We start from the raw sequence: 15,481 nt of genomic DNA, 5'->3' as shown, positions 1-15,481 counted from the left end.
TGTAGCAGATCACAACCCAAACCATGAAACGGCCACTGTTGTGTTTTATAGTTGGGTCGGGCTTTTATTTTGTTATCATTCTAATCTCTATCATTTATTATTAAAGATGTTATGGCGAATCTGCAAACAAGCTAGGTTTTGAAAGCAAACATGGTCGAGGAACACTTACCCCTCCCCTCGGGTCCGCATCCACCGAAATGAGAAACCCACATTGCCAGAGGAAACGAGATGGCGCTAAACACCAGTTGCAGTTTTCTAGGTCCAAATGTCTTTTGTTGTCCGTGACTTCAAATGGTGTTTTCTTTTTGGGACTCTGGTAGTTTTTCCTAAATTATAAGTGGTAGCAGCCGTCTGTTTCTCCTTCTCTGGTATAATTGAGCGGAGATCTTCTCACACCAGTGGTGTTCTGTTGCTAGATAAAGTTGTGTTGTTGATGGGGGTTTTAGGCAAATGCAAGAGAACTACTTTATTCATTTTTTTCCATTTTTTAAATCTCCAGAGTATATTTATAGCTATACTTTGTTGGAACATTTTTAAGAGGCTTGAAAAAAATGTTTTAAGCCAATTTGTTCTCCAAATTTGCCGTTTCAGCAAAAATATGTCTCCACGGTGGAGTCATGATTATTGATATTAACCATGACAGAAAAGGCTTTACCCTGGGTTTTTGGTGATCCGTAGAACTACTACACGCTTTTATTTTGAAGTAATCTTTACTGATCAACCACTCATGGTGGATTAAGGTGGTCTAGAATTTAATTCCTGTTTGACTCTTTTCTGGTGGAGCCAGAACTCTTATGATTCATTGAGTTTAACTCTCTTTATGAGCTTCAAATCTATGCCAGGCTAATAAACTACAACATTTAACTCGATTAATAACTTTCTCTGGAAAATCATTAAAAAGTTTCTTTTTTTCCACTTTTGCTTAATTGGGTTTTCTTGATCCACTTATGTTTAATGTAAAAATAATTTAATCTGCAAAAATGAAGAAATGCTCTTCAGGGTTCACAACTTTATTTTAGCTCTTCTTTATTCATTGTTCTCGAAGCAAAATTAGATTTTGTATTGATATTGTTATGACTTCATCCTGTTATGACTCCGTTTTCCCATCTGCTCCTCCCCCCTTAGCCTTTCATAAACCGCCAGCTGTAATCTTGTTTTTGAAAGCCACGTTTGCTTCTGCTGCACAAGTGACAGAAGACTAAAACAAAAAGTAACTTCGAGGCAGCTAAGCGAGGATTTCATTAGCGGCGTTAGCTACTGACTGATACGCCTGAGGTGGTGATGAAGGCCACTCGGCAATTAAAACATAGAAACTGCGCACACACTCGCACACTCACACACCTTTAATAAACTGCAGCAGTGATTGTGACTGCAGATCTTGCAGCAGATGTTTGCTGCAAGGCTCAAAAGTCCAGAGGTACCATTAATGTTTGATAATTGCAGCATTAACGTGGAGCAGCTCAGTAAAGATTTACTGCTGATCTCCGATAAACAATCAGACTTGTTTGATTCAGTCCCTATAAACTTTTATAATGTTATCATTTTTTGCATGTTTCAGCATTTAAAGGTGCTTTTGTTTGATTATGTTTGCAGATGAAGCTGCTTTCCAGAAGCCTGTCCTCTGAGGAGCATTAAACTGCTTTTGTTTGTGAATTTTCCTTCCCCAGTACTCCCTCGTAAACGAGCCTCTGATCGAGCTGACCAACCCGGGTGCCAGCGGCTCTCTCTTTTACCTAACCAGCGACGATGAGTTCATCATTAAAACCGTGCAGCACAAAGAGGCCAAGTTTCTGCAGCGGCTGCTGCCTGGTTACTACATGGTGAGAGACGGTGCCTCCTGTTATTTATACTGTGTGTTTTAATGATGCAACAAGCTGGGTTTAATCCAGAAAGCTATCAAAATAATAGATTCCTGTACCATTGTGCAGAAGATGTTTGTGAAGTGAATTCTGCAGAAAGTGTGGCTGAATTAAATCATAACAGTTTGAATTTCTTACTTTTTAAAAGAAAACAATAGAAAATGTGTTCACAAATGTTGGACATGTTGGATGTTTATAGCTGATGGAGCCTGCAGAGTCTGCGGAGATCCTTGTGAGTCTGATGTGACGTTTGACATCAATGTTATGACACTTGCACAGCATTCATTCCAAATATCTTGTTGCAGTTTAGTCTGAAAATGTCTCGACTTGTCTGCAGGGTATCCGCGGGTCCTTAAAAAGTCTTAAAAAGTCTTAAATTTGCTTTTCCAAATTTAAGGCCTTAAAAATCCTTAAAAATTACTAATAATCCTTAAATACAGTTTCTAAAGGTCTTAAATTACCAAAGACCCAATAAACAAGATTATTTTATTTCAATTTTCATGAATTTCTAGTTAGTGTTCAGCATTTTTTGTGTGTGATGTTGGCGTAAGCGGAACCATACACATTCAGTTGGTTGTGAAAGGGGGCTTTTTTAGATTAGCACATTAGCTGTTTAAGCTAGTGGGAGATTGCGCCATGGGGACGTGCAACTTTTATGGTAACTGGGTGGCTATTCCCACGTTCGCAACGTGGTTAGCACCGGTTCCAGGCAATAGCTGGAAATTATAGTTTAAATTAAATTTTAAAAAATAGCTTGAATTTGGTCAAAGTGGCCTTAAAAAGGTCTTAAAAAGTCTTAAATTTGTCTTCCTTAAACCTGCAGATACCCTGTGTCTGTAATTCATCTTCGTATTATTTGCAAGTTAGTTGCCACCTCCTTCCAAAGCTGTCTCATAATTCTGATGTTTCTGATTGAACAAAACTAAACCGAGACGGGTTTCAGACGCCTATCTGCTTTTAATCTTACAAGGAATCAACTTTACGCTACAAGAGCAAGGCCCTGTAAGAAAATTGTGCGCCCTTGCAAACTCGCATTTTATTAGCCTCATGTTTAAATGTGCACTTTATCTGCACACACTCATGCATGCACCAGGGAACTGTGGTTTTTTTAAATGTTTCTTTTAATCCACAGAACCTGAACCAGAACCCGCGCACGCTTCTGCCAAAGTTTTACGGCCTGTATTGCATCCAGTCTGGTGGCATCAACATCCGACTGGTGGTAATGAACAACGTTCTGCCTCGCTCGGTCAAAATGCACTACAAGTACGATCTGAAGGGCTCCACCTACAAGAGGCGAGCATCCAGGAAGGAGAGGGAGAAATCCTGTCCGACCTACAAAGACCTGGACTTCCAGGACATGCACGAGGAGGGGCTCCACTTCGACACGGAGACCTTCAACAACATAATGAAGACCCTGCAGAGAGACTGTCGGGTACGTCCAGAACCACGGAGCTTGTTTAGATTTCTGTCAAAGTAAATAAGACTTTCCTTTAACCTTAAAGCCTGATAAAAAACTTTTGACCTCTGAGGAAGAAAACACTCGTGGAAGGAACATGTGACATTAGCTATTGTAGCAGATTAGCTCTCAGAATTACGTGCTGCTGAAACCGTGTCATTGACCATTCATTTTTGTAGGTAATTAAAAAAGTTACCAGCAGAAATGCACACCACTGCAGGGTTAGGTTCTTGTTATTTAGTAATCCAAAATATTTAAAATGTTTTAAAGACAATTTTTTTGAAGAGAAAAGCTCCATGGCTTCACAGAAGTCTGCAGGGCTGCTCTCTGAACAGTAATTATTAGACTTTTCATGCTGCTGATGACAGAAAACTCAGTGTTATGTAAAAAAAAAACAAAAAAACAAAACAACTCAAGGCTGATTGGTTTCATAAGAACTTTGCTCAGGCGTTTGGTTATTTTTCTGAAACTTCAAAAACGATTTCCTGACAGTTAAACTAATATTAATGGAAACTTACAACTTTCAGCATTTTTTAAACATAATTTAAATCCAGTGATTCCATTTTAAACTGGAAATTCGGACCAACAGATTTCAATTCCATCCATCTTCAGCCACTTGTTCAGGGTCGGATCGCGGGGTCGGCAGCCTAAGCAGAGAGAGAGACTACCCTCTCCACAGCCACATGGACCAGCTCCTCCTGGGGAATCCCAAGGCGTTCCATCACCAGTTGAGAGACTTAGTTCCTCCAGTGTGTCCTGGGTCTTCTCTTGGCTCTCCTCCTGGTTGGACGTGCCCGGAAAACTTCCCCAGAGAGGCGTTCAGGAAGCATCCAAACTAGATGCTTGAGCCACCTCAACTGGCTCCTCTCGATGTGGAGGAGCAGCGGGTCTACTCCGAGCCCCTCCCGGATGACCGCGCTTCTCACCCTATCTCTAAGGGAGAGCTCAGCCGCCCTGCGGAGAAACTCATTTTGGCCGCTTGTATCCACCATCTCATTCTTTCAGTCACTACCCAAAGCTCGTGACCATAGGTGAGGGTAGGAACGTAGATCGACCGGTAAATTGAGAGCTTCGCCTTCTGACTCAGCTCTCTTCACCTCAACAGACCAGCACAACACCGTTTCACTGCAGATGCAGCACCAACCCGTCTACCTGCTCCAGCTTTCCCTCACTCATGAGGGAAGAAAGCAACATTAACTCCAGAAGTTGTAAAGGAAGACATTTTGGCGTGGTTCCTAGACTGGACTAACCTTTTGGACCCAATATCAAGTACAGGAAACAGTTAAATGACTCCCATAAGAAGAAATGTTATCTTCCACATTTTAGGGTAAGGAAATAAAAAGCCATGAGTGGCCTAAATTAGAGGTAATGAACAGCAGATTAATTTAGTTAGATCTGTTATGAAACTAATCTGATTGTCTGGTTATTTCATTTAAAGCGACCGGGTTTATTTTAGACTTTAGGTGAATGATTCAGCTGTAAACGTGTGAACAGCTGTTGCTTTCTCACCTTTTGAGTCAGACTCTTTTAGAAGCTTTTCTTAGATCATGTGAAGTTGGATAAAATTTAGATCAACCTAAATTCAGATTAAAATTTGCCTCTTTCTTATTATCATGAACTAAAACGCTGACTTTCTCTATGTTCCCCGGATTCTTTGTAATGTTTTCTTAAGCGGACCTCAGCCAGAAGGACATCCTCCACTTTTGCAAAGTCCTTACTTCCTCAGTGTTTAACCTGGCAGTGCACAAGCTTTTCCTAAACCGTCCATGTTCTGTGTGAGAGTCACAGTTGTATGGAAGCCCATTCCCGCCACTCAGATTGAAAAAAAAAAATCTCATAATTATGACTTAGCTATCTCATAATAATGAGCTACTATCTCATTATTATGAGATAGCTAAGTCATAACTATGAGATAATATATATATATATATATATATATATATATATATATATATATATATTTTTTTTTTTTTTATCTGAGTGGCGGGAATGGGCTTCCATACAACTGTATGCATAAAGTATCTGATGTTGTATTTGTGTTCAGCAGCAGCTGTTGGAGCGTCAGCGCTCTATAGTTTGTTGTTGTCAGAGCTTCCTGCGCTCGCTTCAGAAGCAGGAAGCAAAGTGCCCTCTAAGCATAATCTCTGCATTTTCATGAGTTAGCAGCTGACCCCTTCACCCCCAGGAGGGATTCAAAACACGGGGGAAGCTGAGCAACAGGGGATCAGAGAGGAGGGACGGGAAAAGGTACTTTTTCTGCAGAAGTGTCAGTTTTGGCTCAATTGTAGAGAGAATTCAAGCGGGTCAGAGTTCAGCTGAACCCAGGAGGATGATTGTAAGATTAGAAGAATCACATTCCTGCTGCATGGGACACTTCTAGGAAATCACAGGCTGTGCCCTGTTCCTTTTAAGTCTCCCTCCCTCCCTCTGCAGCTCCCCTGATACTCCACAAATGCCAAAACAGCATTAGGCATTAATAATGAATGTTGAACACAGAGAAATCGAAACACAGAAGGTTTATTGCCGGATGTGTGCGTGTCGGTAGCAGCCATGTGTGATTTGGAGCTATTGCATTAAAGTGAAGCGAACGTTAGGATGATGTTCCGATGATATCAAGCTGTTCAAAGAGGTACACACACTTCAGAAACAGTTTTTCACCTTATCGTTGTTTGAACGGGAGAATCCATCACTACCGACACAGAGACGGACTGAAGTGCTTCAGGGCGAGGATCTGCTGAGGTGCAACAGACATTTGGAGAAGCTTAGAATTATTTTTCTGCCTTTTTACTGTAAGAAAACTGAGCTTTGTTTGAAATGAAAGCAGAGTTGTCCTAAAAGTTGAAGCCCAAATCCCCGTAGTGTCATGATTGGTAACTTTACCCTTTGATTCAGAAACACAATGGTAACCCTCTCACAAAATAACGTCAGATGCCAGCAGGGGTTGTGGTGGTGTAATTGTTTTCTGGGGAAAGTTGAGGCCCGGACACACAGTAATGGCTTTCTGTGGGCAGGGCGGTGTGTGAGGCTCTATTCAACATGGCTGCTGTTTGAATAGGATGGGGGAGTTCTGGTGAGGGGATGCAAATAGTTGATATGGAAAAGCCAAAGCGCTGACAAAAGGCTCTGTGTGTTATCTGAGTCAGTCTGTCTTTAAGCCAGTCGTTATGTCTGTCTTGTGTTTACGGTACCAGAGTTGACCTCTTCTCAAACCCTCTCGTCAACTTTTCAGCTCAAGAGTTTGTTCAAACGGAGGCTGGAATGCAGAGACTAATTCTACACCATTTTTAATGCCACTTGGCTAATGCAGATTAATAAATACTCTTATTTAATCAGTGAGGGTAAAACATGTCAACGTATATATGTGGAAATATGTCTAATGCTTCACCTAAAGGCCACTTTCACTGAGAAAACATGTTTTACTTGATGTTTTAAAATATTATCAGTCACTCCGAGTTTTTCATGCAGGCTGAACATGAAAATAGTCTCCTACACCTATCCCCTGCAGTAGCTTCTGATAGAAAATAGATGGTGAAACTCTAGAATTAGAAAACCCTGACAGATCTACATCACACTGTCGCTTAACGTTCATGGACTCGCCCATCTTGGCTCACGACGGGGAAGGCTGTTGTTAGTTTAGCGTCCAGGAAACGGCTGAGAACGTCTTTGCTAGTAGAAGCTTAGCATTAACAGCTCCACCTCACAGCAGAACTCCTCCAGACTCGAGTTATATGTGGAGATAAAACATCAACGCTGCAGAGCAAACAGTCAGTGGTAGAGTCGTGTTGCTGTTAGCCAATCAGAGGCGAGATGTCCACATATCATAAGACTCCAAGACAAGATCTGTTCCTGATGCTGTCATCAACCAGATGGGGGGGGGGGGGGGGGGGGTAAACAGTTTGTGGTAGGGGTCCTCAACAATGCTGCTGGTCCTACAGAAACAGCAGGGGAGGTGCCCCTTCCTCAGCTGCTGAAGATGCAGGTGCTGCTGGACTCATGTTGTCAGGGAAATGCTGCTGTTGGTCCAGGACAGCTTACATGCTGTGATAACTACAGCAAACATTCTGTCCTTGCAGTCTGGGTCACAAGCCAGACCCAACTACGTGGGTTTGACCCTGATCCCATTCCTCGCCGTAAGACAGCTTTTCTTGAGAACTAGGGAGACGTGTAATCACTCGAGTCTCTGGGAAACTGGGCGATAAGCTCCTCAGACGTGGACACTTGGCTCACTGTGGAGAAACACCTTGTTTGTTCAGCTCAGCTGGTTTAAACAGAGATGTCCTACATGTTCACCTCTTTTCTTCCACTGAAATGTGCGGAGGTGATGGAAGTGTTTCAGGGGAAGAAAAATAAACATGTGGGCCTTTTTGTGTGTTTAAAGCGTACTGTGATAGCTCATGAAAAGCTTTTTGTTAAAACCTCATCATTTTCTTGCAATAGGTGCTGGAAAGTTTTAAGATCATGGACTACAGCCTGCTGCTGGGAGTGCACGTCCTGGATCACAGGGAGGGGGGTGAGTTGGGCCAAGCCGGGGGAGACGGCAGGAGACCTGTAGGTCAGAGGGTGCTTTACTCCACCGCCATGGAGTCTATTCAAGGAGACGGCAAGGCTGCAGAGGCTGTTACCACTGACGACACGTGAGTTTGTTCTCGCAGGGGTGAAACAAACACACACACGCACACACACATGCGGCATTATGAACACATATTTGAGCCCTCTGTCTGGGTCTTTTTCTCTCACAGACTGTTATACAACCGTGTTCAAACCTCGCCCAGGGCACGGCAGCACAGCCTGTCCCTCACATAACCATAGCTACACAAACACTCACTGTTCTGCATGTTTACAGCCACACACATGAATGTAAATAGTGTACGAGTCCCTTTTGCAAACACTTGTTAAAAACTAGCGAGGCCGTATCTGAACGGCGTTTGAAGCCTTGCAGGAGGACAGCAGCTGTTTTCTCACCGTTGCTGACGCTCTGTTGCAGGATGGGCGGCATCCCGGCAAAAACGCACAAAGATGAAAAGCTGCTCATTTACTTGGGGATCATAGACATCCTGCAGTCGTACAGGTACTCATCTTAGTGAAATCCTATGTTGTGATGTGAGTTGTTTCTTAAAGGATCAGGTCACAACATGACCTAAAAGCCTCTCTGGTACATGCTCATCCTCAGCAGGAGCTCTTTGGCTGAATTATTGTCCTAGATGAAGAAAAGAGACACAACACATTTCTAGATCATCAGATTAAGCTGAAGGACCTCGATAGCTCATCTATCTTCTCTATTTTATTGATTTTTTTTTTTTGTCCTACGATGACATGAACTTTTGCCAGGCTGAAAAACAGGAGCAGGAAGGATAAATAGTTCCTGTTGTTGTTCCGCTGCTTTACTTCTAGAGAATGGCCTCTTGCAGAGAAACACCTTACATGTTGGCTGATTAAACACTTAGCCAAGATGTCAAATCACGTTTGTGATCATCTCTTCCTGTTTTGCATCTCCTCAGATTCATTAAAAAGTTGGAACACTCGTGGAAAGCCCTGGTGTACGATGGAGTAAGTGGATAGCTCTGCTGCTTTCATGAATGAGCTTTTTATCCTCCCACATCCTCTGACTCCCAACGTTTGTCCCCAGGACTCCGTCTCGGTCCACCGGCCTGGGTTCTACGCCAGCCGCTTCCTAAAGTTCCTGAGCACCCGGGTCTTCAGGAAGAACCAGCGTGAGTCACGTGTGTGTTTGGTGTGAAAGGGTGAAAGCCGAGGGGGGAGGAGTGGGCAGCAGGAAATCCTGGCCCGATGAGGACACCAGTGTGTGGAAACGTTAAACTTCTCTTCATGCTTATGATCGTCTGCTGTGATTAGCAGTTCTATTTCTGGACTTTTGAGCTCAGCTCATGTGAAAACTTTTTCTTTTTAACAGTTTATCACCTATTCTAGGAGTCTAGTTTCCCACACGTCTCCCCAGTTATCTCCCTCTTCTGGCTACTTAAATCTTTAAATCTTCTTAAACTTCTTTTTCCTGTTCTGCAGCATTTCGATTCTCCCCTTCAAAGAGGACTCGCACTTCCATCCACGCTCTGAAGTCTTCCTCACAGGAGATCCTTTCATCGCAGGCTGATGAGAGGCACGGGGAGGACAGGCGGGACAGACTGGGGGGAGCTCGGAGCCTGGCCAGTTTGGATGGACAAGGTAAAGAAAGCAACATCATGTGATGTTCCCCCCCGAAGCAGGTCCCCCGACACAGTTATGTCACAACAAACGTAAAACATGAAAATAAAAGACAAACACTTGAAGCTAATGAAACATCCACTTTTATTCAGCTATAAAAACTGTGTCCCTTCAGCGCTGATCTGAGACCAGCTGTCACTGACTGATATTGTTTGGCCCTAATGGAAAGAAAACAGAGCCTACCTGGGTAATTGAATCCCCTCAGATACTGTATTTGTGTGTGTGTAAAGCTGATCTCTTTTTCTTAATCCTTGTGATAATAATCTGACCTCAGAACAGGGAGAGGCTGGATGAATCGAAGGGTGGAAGCTGGATCTGACCTTTGTGTTGGGTCAGAATAGAGTTGTCCCCTGCAGGAGAAACGTGGGAGTGGTGCAGGAAGTTAGTTAACACACCTTTCTGTAGGTTCTCAGTCATTCAGGGCACGAAGACGTTTAGGCTCTCATTCAAAGAAGCTTCTTCAGTTCTGAAACTTGGGTTGGGAGTGGTCTAAGGTTGTGAACAGAATCGTGACCAAAAAAAAAACGGTGAACGTGAACGTGATTTGCAATTCTGTGGCCGTCCAGTGTGACCGGCTCTGCGACAGCTTTTTCAGCACCCTCTCGACCAAAGTCTGCCTCCAACGGTCTTAAATCACTGCTTGTAAACCTGTGACTCCCGTCTGCAATCGACCAATGAAAATACACCCAGGGATTGACGCAAACAGCTAGTTACGGGAGTAGAATTAGCAACATTAGCAACAGTGGAAGCTACACGCAGGAACATGCGGACCTCTCCTTTTTGGAGTTTGTATTGGAGTCTAATCAAAGCTTTGTCAATTCTGGGTATTTATAGAAGGGGTATTCGTTGGTAGTTTCTGCTCGTTAAGCAACAATAGACAGCTACAGTTTAAAAGTTTGGCCCTCCAATTAACAGAATTAACAAAGCTCCTTGAATGAGAAGCAAAACATCTTCACGAGACCAAAGAAGTCCAGTTGCATTCATTCAAAGCCCTTTTGGATTACCATGACCTGGATGACTGAGAGCCTTCAGCATATTTAGTCAAATATCTCCTTATTTTATACATGTTTTATTGGTTTGTTCATTTTTCCCAGTAAATCTCGGAGGTTAAAGGAGGATTTAAAATCTGCACCACTTGACCTTTTCTCGTCAGACCTCATGAATAAGCACATCGGGGTTTTCATGCATTGTTGCTACTGATTTGTGAGCTTAATTTCTTCTGTGGTGCCTACATATTTGCATACTTTGGCACTCTTTTGTCTCTAATCTTTGGATATTTGGAGATCAGTTCATCCTCTTCTCGTCCAACAGTCATTTTTAGCAAAGGTTGCCCAACGGGAAACTTCCTCAGAAGGATTTCTGATCATAAACACAAATTAAAACTGTAACACATAGCGCATGTTTTTTTTCTTCATCAGTGATGTCAGATTCATACCTGCGCCCAGATCGGATTTCTGCCAACCCGTCCTTCTTCGAGGGCTCCTCCGTGGGAACCATCTCCACCTCCTCCATCTTTGTAAACGTAGACAACCGAACAGAAGACAGGTACACGTCCCTCATCTTCACCTCCATCAGATGACCTGTAGAAATGTGTGTGACTATAAAAGTATGATGCAAGGTTGGTAAACAAATGGAAAAGACCACGCCCAACACAAACACTTCCTCATTAGTGTCGCTTGTGCTCTGACATTGACATAGATAAATGTTCAGTAGACACACACACACACGCACACACACGCACGCACGCGCGCACACACACACACACACACACACACACACACACACACACACAACAGGATCGTCAAGGAGATAGTCACGTGATGGTAGGAATATGTTTTAAACCGAAAGTTCCAGAAACGACCTGCTTTTGTCTAATTACAGCTCATAAAACACTTGAAACTAATTATTGCAAGTTTCTAATTTCTATAATGATGTGAAATCGGGTTATAAATGATAGATTTTATTGCACCTGCTTCAGGTTTCCTTCAGACCTCACCTTTTGGCAGCAGACACTTTAATTTCCTCCTTCCTAGAAGCTCTCCACCTGTCCAGCACTTCCTCTCCTCTGGCTGTTTCCTTTGTGCGACCTGCCCGCTCCCGTCCCTCCCATCAGTCACCTGCCGCTGCCCTGACATTGTTCCTCTCACCTGATTCCTTCAATATTTAAACAACAGTCTTACTTGGCACTGTCGCATGACTAAAGACTGTGTGGAAGAAGAAAAAAAAACAGGTCGAGACGGGTCAGCATCTCATGCTGTTGGTTTTAGTCGTTTAAATTTATCCTTTCATGCTTTTCCACACAAGGATTTCATGTTTTTCACCTGGAATTCTTGTTGACTGGACTAAAACTCAAATGTCATGAAAATGTCACAAAACATTCCTGATTTATCAGGAAGTCGCCTGATGTGCAGAAAGTGTCTTTGCCGCCACCTGGTGGTTGAATCGGTCAAAGACACAAACATTTGGTGTTTAATTTTATTCTGCACTGTTTTATGAACGATTCAGTCACGCCTCATCACAAATATCACAGAAGGGTAGCCGTCTCTGCCCCAGGCTGAAACCGGAATTGTTTTTATTGCGGATAAAATAAATCCCACCAGCCTAGCGGAAGTTTTCTTTCCTTTCTGAGCATCATCCGTCCTCCAGACAGGATTCCCCCTCCTGCTCTGTCCTCTCAGGGTCTGTTTGGACAGCTGTCTCACTTTTACTGCTTTAGACCCAGACGGCGGCTGTGTGAAAGCTCACGTGTGAATGTCTCATCCCGCTCCAGAGACGACGTTGCGTCCAGCTCTACCTTCACGCTGGAGGACAGCGCTATCTGTCTCACGTCGGAGCAGAGCACCGTGGATGTGGACATGGATCGCGATGATGGATCTGTCCTCGATGTTTACTTGGTAAGTTCCTGACTCTCTTGGTGTTTCTTGAATTCTTTAATTACTTTTAAAACTTTTCTGTTTCTTCTACAGTGAGAAAAATCCTCCATCTTCTTCTGTGAGACACATAAGACAATCACCACCCTCCATCAGTCACGCCAGCCTGGCGTCTCCACCCCATGTCCTGCTACAACCACGTTGCCACTTGTATTCGCCAATCCCCACTGGTTGCTGGAGCCCGACAGAGTTGTGGTGACGTGTTGGTATATGTAGCTTGCTGAACTTCAGGTTTTTCAAGCGTCCATCATCAGCAACATCTAGTTTTGAACACCTCTAAAGGTCTGAAGAGGGAAATCGAAAGCATTTCCTGTTTGAGAGGCCAGACACACACCACACATTTCTGACGAGCAGAAAGACGTTTAAAATTTGCAGCCGCTGTAGCTGCTGACGAGAAATGTTTACAATAAATTCATGGTGGCATCTTCGTCCCCTGATGTAGAGGGACACAATGCAGAGGACACCTGGTTGCCACAGCCACCAAGAACGAAGAGGGGACGTGCTTGAATGCTCGATTCTGATGCTAAAGAGGCCAAACACATTCTGTGATGTGGCCAAGTTTTTCTAATGAGGCAGTTTTTCTTTTTCTTTTTCTTTTTTTGTCGTTTGTTCTGCCAACAGGACGAACTGATGCTCCAAATGAGGAAAGACGGTTACTGGATCCTTTAGAGCGGAGAGACAATGCACTTGCGCTTGATTTAAAAACATACAGCACTTTTGACACTAGTTCGGATTTATTCCAAAAGATATTTGTACTTTACGGATGCTGCTATGGCGGGTGGGTTACCTGACATGAGCACAGATTTGGATGTGTGAACATGCACTTTCCCCCCCGCCCTTTTTTCTCCACAAATGCACATTTCTGTTTCGTCGACCTGTTGAGACAATGAAGGAACACTGTAGCTTATTTCTGACCAGTTTTGTGAAACTTTTTTGTGGAGACTGAAGATGCTTTCACTCAGGAGATCCTCTGAAACTGAACGGTTATGAGACTCGCATCTTACAGCTTCTTTATCGGGAACTATCCAACTCTAGACGTTCAACTCAGTTAAAACTGTAACTTATGTAATTCAACATTTTACCATTTTCTGAAAAATGGCTTCAATCACTGAATGTAAAACCAATGCATATTTATATTCTGTATAGAAGAGCTTCCTATAAATAAAGAGAATTTCATCAGCAGCTTTTGTTTACCATGACGAGATCAAATCTCATAACTGTGCATGTTCAAGATTCAAGATCATTTTATTGTCATTGCACAGGCGCACAACGAAATTGGCTTTGTGCTGACTAAAGGAGGTAGTAAAATAAAATCAGGCCAACAGAGATGTCTCTCTCTCACACATACACGCACGCATGCACGCACACACACACACAGTTTAAGGTGCAAACATTTAAAAGTATAAATGTAAACCTGGTTCAATTAAATGCAGTTTATTTATAAAGCATCAAATGACAACAAGAGTCGTCTCAAGGCACTTCACAAAGTAAACATTCAGTTGATTAAGCCAATCATTATAAGGAACCCAGCAGATTGCATCTAATCACTGACTGGTGTCAGTGTCTTTACAGCAATTCTCATACTAAGCAAGCATTTGGTGACAGTGGAGAGGAAAACTCCCTTTTAACAGGAAGAAACTTCCAGAGGATCCTGGCTCAGTATAAGCAGCCATCCACCAGACTCACTGGGGATCGAGAAGACAGAGCAGAGACTCACGCACATACACCAAGTAGTATTTCTATGGCTAGATTGTGATCTCTTAGTAAATATTCTATTTAGTAAGAGATAAACTTTACTGTCTTAATCATTATTTTAGTGAATCTATAATTCAACAGGTTAACTAGTAGTAGCACATTCCATGGTAAAGAAAGTAAAATGTTAAATAGATGTACTTTATTTATATAGATCTCTCTCCCTCTCTCTCTATGTATATTATATATTTATATCTATATATATATATAAACTATGTAGATATGATATCTATATCTATATATATATATATATCAGTTTGTGTGAAATGAATTAAACCAATATGCAAGTTTCACTTTTTAAATGCAATTACTGATGTAGTGTAAATGTTCATCATCTACACTACACTGAAATCAACTTTTTCCCATTTTATAATTTTATGACCAGCAACTGTATTATAAAATCAAATCGTTTTATTTATGTTAATGTGCTTGTGAGGTAATGGATTTTTATCGAGAGGAGCTTATGTGTTTTTGTTCTACTCTAATAACGCAAGGAGAAAAACTGAAGATTAAAATTGCTTTCAAATATTTTAATTTTAAAAAATGCACACGGTTTACCATGCATTATCTAACAAGGCAGGCTCCCATTAAAACTGCTCTAACACAGAACTCCGACAATGTTTTACGTGCTCGTTTGAATTACCGTGCCATCAGAGAAATTCTATCCATTTTTATGAGAAGTTGTGCTTTCAAGTCCACTTAGTGTTATTATGGTGTACCCCGTTCCGGTGCTGGACAAGTTTCTAAGTCCTCCACTCACCCACCCACGATGCTGAGAAATGGCATTCGTGGCAGAGATAAATGGTCAAAGCCATTATCGGCTCTTGTAGAGATGTGTGTGTGTGTGTGTGTGTGTGTGGGGGGGGGGGGGAAGAAAAATAACCAAAATGTGCAGCTTTGTCGGCTGAAACATTGGGCTCAGTTCCAATACCGTTGCCCCCGTCCCCTGCTGCCACCATCCTAACACAGGAGGAGACCCCAGATATCTAAAGTGGTTGACACAACAGATCCTGGGTCAGTCAGGAGCGCTATAGCAAAAATAAATAAATAAATAAATAAATAAAATAAATAAAAAAAACACGCAGCTTTGATGATCACGCGATCGCGTAGCATGAAATTGCGATTTTGGTCCAAATACGATCATTCAGCCGTAGCTGGAAGAGCAGCGACTCTACTCTAAGCCCCTCCCAGATATTAGAGCTTCTCAGCTTATAGCAGCCTGCGCGGGAGATGGGTGAGAGCGGCCAGTTCCAGCTGGTTTTCTT

General features: G+C 42.6%; 1 protein-coding gene across 1 annotated transcript in view; it reads left to right on the top strand.

The window, feature by feature from the left end:
* Positions 1–13,646, top strand: part of pip5k1bb (phosphatidylinositol-4-phosphate 5-kinase, type I, beta b) — a 29,294-nt gene extending 15,648 nt beyond the window's left edge. The window contains exons 6-15 of the mRNA XM_015972521.3: positions 1,668–1,820; positions 2,992–3,291; positions 7,753–7,949; positions 8,300–8,383; positions 8,814–8,862; positions 8,942–9,026; positions 9,337–9,495; positions 10,953–11,079; positions 12,305–12,428; positions 12,501–13,646. Of these exons, the coding sequence (XP_015828007.1) occupies positions 1,668–1,820; positions 2,992–3,291; positions 7,753–7,949; positions 8,300–8,383; positions 8,814–8,862; positions 8,942–9,026; positions 9,337–9,495; positions 10,953–11,079; positions 12,305–12,428; positions 12,501–12,503 (1,281 nt within the window). The 3' untranslated portion in view covers positions 12,504–13,646. The remainder of the gene's footprint in view (positions 1–1,667; positions 1,821–2,991; positions 3,292–7,752; positions 7,950–8,299; positions 8,384–8,813; positions 8,863–8,941; positions 9,027–9,336; positions 9,496–10,952; positions 11,080–12,304; positions 12,429–12,500) is intronic.
* The last annotated feature ends 1,835 nt before the right edge of the window (positions 13,647–15,481 follow it).

The sequence above is a fragment of the Nothobranchius furzeri genome, chromosome 17, assembly GCF_043380555.1.
Source record: "Nothobranchius furzeri strain GRZ-AD chromosome 17, NfurGRZ-RIMD1, whole genome shotgun sequence".
In the NCBI taxonomy this organism is placed as follows: Eukaryota; Metazoa; Chordata; class Actinopteri; order Cyprinodontiformes; family Nothobranchiidae; genus Nothobranchius; species Nothobranchius furzeri.
The sequence above is the reverse complement of the archived record's forward strand: the minus strand, read 5'-3'. Positions and strand labels throughout refer to the sequence as shown.